The sequence below is a fragment of the Chiloscyllium plagiosum genome, chromosome 33, assembly GCF_004010195.1.
Source record: "Chiloscyllium plagiosum isolate BGI_BamShark_2017 chromosome 33, ASM401019v2, whole genome shotgun sequence".
NCBI classification, from domain to species: domain Eukaryota; kingdom Metazoa; phylum Chordata; class Chondrichthyes; order Orectolobiformes; family Hemiscylliidae; genus Chiloscyllium; species Chiloscyllium plagiosum.
Genome location: NC_057742.1, coordinates 38,761,793 through 38,765,171, shown reverse-complemented (window position 1 = coordinate 38,765,171; position 3,379 = coordinate 38,761,793). Strand labels below are relative to the sequence as shown.

Below are 3,379 nucleotides of genomic sequence, written 5' to 3'. Positions count from 1 at the left end.
AAACCCTGATTTCATCATTAGCGCGGACAGGAATTTATCGTACACATCAGCGAAGACCGAGGGAGTGACGGTATTGAATGTGCAATGAGCAGGAGGCAAGAGGCAGGTGGAAGGTGGAGGGAGGTGTGGTTGGAATTAAGTTGTACGGGGGATGGTGTAACAATCCGTCCCTCCGATTGTTCCAAACCAGAGGGAGGGGAAATAGGGGCACTTTAATCCAGTCACGGGTAAAATTGAAACTGGCGACGTTTGCAATGTGTTGAACAATCTCGGGGATCGCTGCAGACTCAGTCAGTGCTCTGAGACTCGTCGCCTGCTCATTCACTGTTCAGGGCTGGAGTTGAGCAGTCCGGGGCTGCTGCTGACAGTGCCCGTTACTTCGCCAGGGAGCCGCTACATGTGGACTGTCAGCCAAAGACTCAACCGGTGGATTAAGGCTGCTCCTAACCAGCTCTTCTCTCTCTCTCGCTCGTTCCTGGAGAATCAGAAACAACATGAAGTGTCCAGCAAGCCCTTTACTCGTATTCAGTTTTTGCACCGTGTCTGTAAGTACCTGGAAAAAAGAACAAAGCCGAAAACCCAGAAATAGTGTTACTCACCGTTTTATTGCATACTGCAGTTTGGAAGAATAGAGTTTTTACAAAAATAAATAGTCCTTTATATCAGTTTTCAATTCTTTAGGATACCAACTAGGAAATATGTTCCTCTCTGTCTCTATAATGGTTATTGTTTAAATTCTGTTTTATCGCTGACAACTTGGAGATTTTGGAATCTATCTAAATTTAGACTTTACAATAAAGTCAGGTGCTGGTCAGGTCCTGGAATAAATATACACAGGAGGCAATAAGAGAGACTCTAGAATCTGGTAGCAGGGTCTGTGTGGAGAGGTTTGAGATCGACCAGCGTTGGCCAGAACTGTGTCTCACCATAGGTGCTTCTGGCACCCTCTGTCTCAAATACTGCTCCCCCCCAGACCCTGCTAGCATTGAGCAGGTGGCCAGAGCTCCTAGCCGAGCTCATGGTCACAGCTTGGAAAGGGGAAAGGGGGCCTCGTGGACGGTGTGGAAGGAGAACAAAGCGAGTGGGGCAAGCTTTAGACCGGGAACCTCGGAGAGAAAAGAAAACATCTATACATCATCTAGCACAACCTCAGCCTTGTCCCAAACTAGGCAAGGAAGCATTTAGCCTGCAGTTACAGATGTGATGTACCCAACACAGCAGCCAGAGTGTGCATAGCATCATTCCACAAACAGCAGTGCCATCATAAACATAATGTCTGTTCCAGTGATGTCAGTTTTAAGATAAATATTGACACTGGAAGTAACTTTCTCATGATAGTGCAAATGTAATTTTTGTTATTGCACCCACCTGAGAGGGCAGCTGAGTTCTCAGTTTGACCTGACATTGAAGAAGGAGCATTGCAGACAGTGCAGCACACCCTCAGATCCCTACCTATATTGGGAGTCTAAATTCTGTCTGTGATAGACAGGGAAAAGCAGGTGCACCAACCAGCAAAGATAGTGCGACAGTTAGGTAAGACTGGCCAGACAGACAATGAGCTAGCCAGCCAGCCAGACAGTGAACTAGCCAGGCAGACAGTGAAACAGACCAACATTAACCTAGCCAGACAGACAGGTAGTGAGACAGACAGAGAATGAGCTAGCTAAACAATGGGACAGACCAACAGTGAGCTAGCCAGACAGGCAGTGAGACATACAGACAGACAGTGAGACAGACAGACAGTGAGACAGATAGAAAGTGAGCTAGCCAGACAGACAGATAGATAGTGAGCTAGCCAGACAGTGAGACAGACAGACCGTGAGCTAGCCAACAGACAGGGAAACGGACAGTGAGCTAACCAGGCAGACAAGGAGACAGACAGAAAGACAGTGAGCTAGCTGGACAGACAGTGAGACAAACAGACAGTAAACCAGACAGACAGTTAACTAGCCAGACAGACAGTGAGACAGACAAACAGTGAGCTAGACAGAAAGTCAGTTAGAGTGAAGACAGTGAGTCAAGAGAGTGATCTCCAGCATCTGCAGACCTCATTTTCTCTTCAGACAGTTAACTAGCCAGACAGACAGTGAGACAGACAAACAGTGAGCTAGACAGAAAGTCAGTTAGAGTGAAGACAGTGAGTCAAGAGAGTGAGCTAGCCAAACAGAAGGTGAGATAGTCAGGCAGTGAATTAGCCAGTGATTTGACAAGGAAGGACAGACCTAAAGCAGACAAATGAAATGTAAACAAAAAAAAACTGCTGATCAGTTTAGTTGGAATGTATTTGTATCCCAATCAAGAGATTAGATGACATTATAAATATTGAAAATTTGTTAATTTGGTTACAGTTTTAGAATGTCCTTTGTGTATCACAGTGTAGGTCCATTAGTACAGCCGAATCTATCTCTGGGTAACCCATGGTAGACACATTAAGTAATCAGCACAGTATTATATGTGTGGAGTGGGGAATTTACATAAAATTCACAGCCAATTTTGAAGATAACTGTGATATATCAGACTAAAGAACAAACTGTTCTGACAACAGTAAGTTTCAACAGTGATTGTAATGCAATCACAACAAACCTGTTGTTAGCAACACACCATTGTTCAACTCTGAGAGTGATAGAAAGGAGCATTATATTGCATTCATCTTAGCATGAGATGGAACAAATTTTATTGACATTTAGGATGAAAGCCAACCCAGGATCAGAATGTAGCTGTTTGGCTTTGTCTGTTTCCAGATCATCAGTAAACTTACAACAACCTGGGTTGGTGAGCTCACCCTGTTAGGAGTTTTTTACAGGCCTCCTAATAGTCCTAGAAACGTAGAAGAAAGGATTGCGAGGATGATTCAAGAGAAGAGTAATAGGGTCGTTGTTATGGGGGACTTTAACTTTCATGATATTGATTGGGAAAGCTATAGCTCAAGTTCGTTAGATGGGTCAGTGTTTGTTCAATGTGTGCAGGAGAGTTTCCTGACACAATATGTAGACAGGCCAACAAGAGGTGAGGCCATACTGGATGTGGTTCTGGGTAATGAACCAGGCCAGGTATTAGAATTAGAGGTAGGTGAGCACTTTGGGGATAGTGACCATAATTCGGTGATTTTTACACTCGTGATGGAGAGGGATAAGTGTGTACTACAGGGCAAGAATTATAGCTGGGGTAAGGGAAATTATGATGCGGTGAGGCATGACTTAGGATGTGTGGCTTGGAAAAGTAGACTCCAAGGCAAGAGTGTAAATGATATGTGGAACTTGTTCAAGGGGCAACTATTGAGTGTCCTTGATAATTATGTACCTGTCAGGCAGGGAGGAAAGGGTCGTCCGAGGGAGCCGTGGTTTAATAAGGAATTGGAATCCCTTGTTAAAGGGAAGAG

The 3,379-nt window shown here is 44.6% G+C and overlaps 1 protein-coding gene across 1 annotated transcript in view; it reads left to right on the top strand.

Annotated features, from left to right (window-relative positions):
- The first annotated feature begins 274 nt into the window (after nt 1-274).
- The window catches only part of LOC122539683 (vasoactive intestinal polypeptide receptor-like), a 139,498-nt gene continuing 136,393 nt past the window's right edge, over nt 275-3,379 (top strand). The window contains exon 1 of the mRNA XM_043674671.1: nt 275-545. Within this exon, the coding sequence (XP_043530606.1) occupies nt 495-545 (51 nt within the window). The 5' untranslated portion in view covers nt 275-494. The remainder of the gene's footprint in view (nt 546-3,379) is intronic.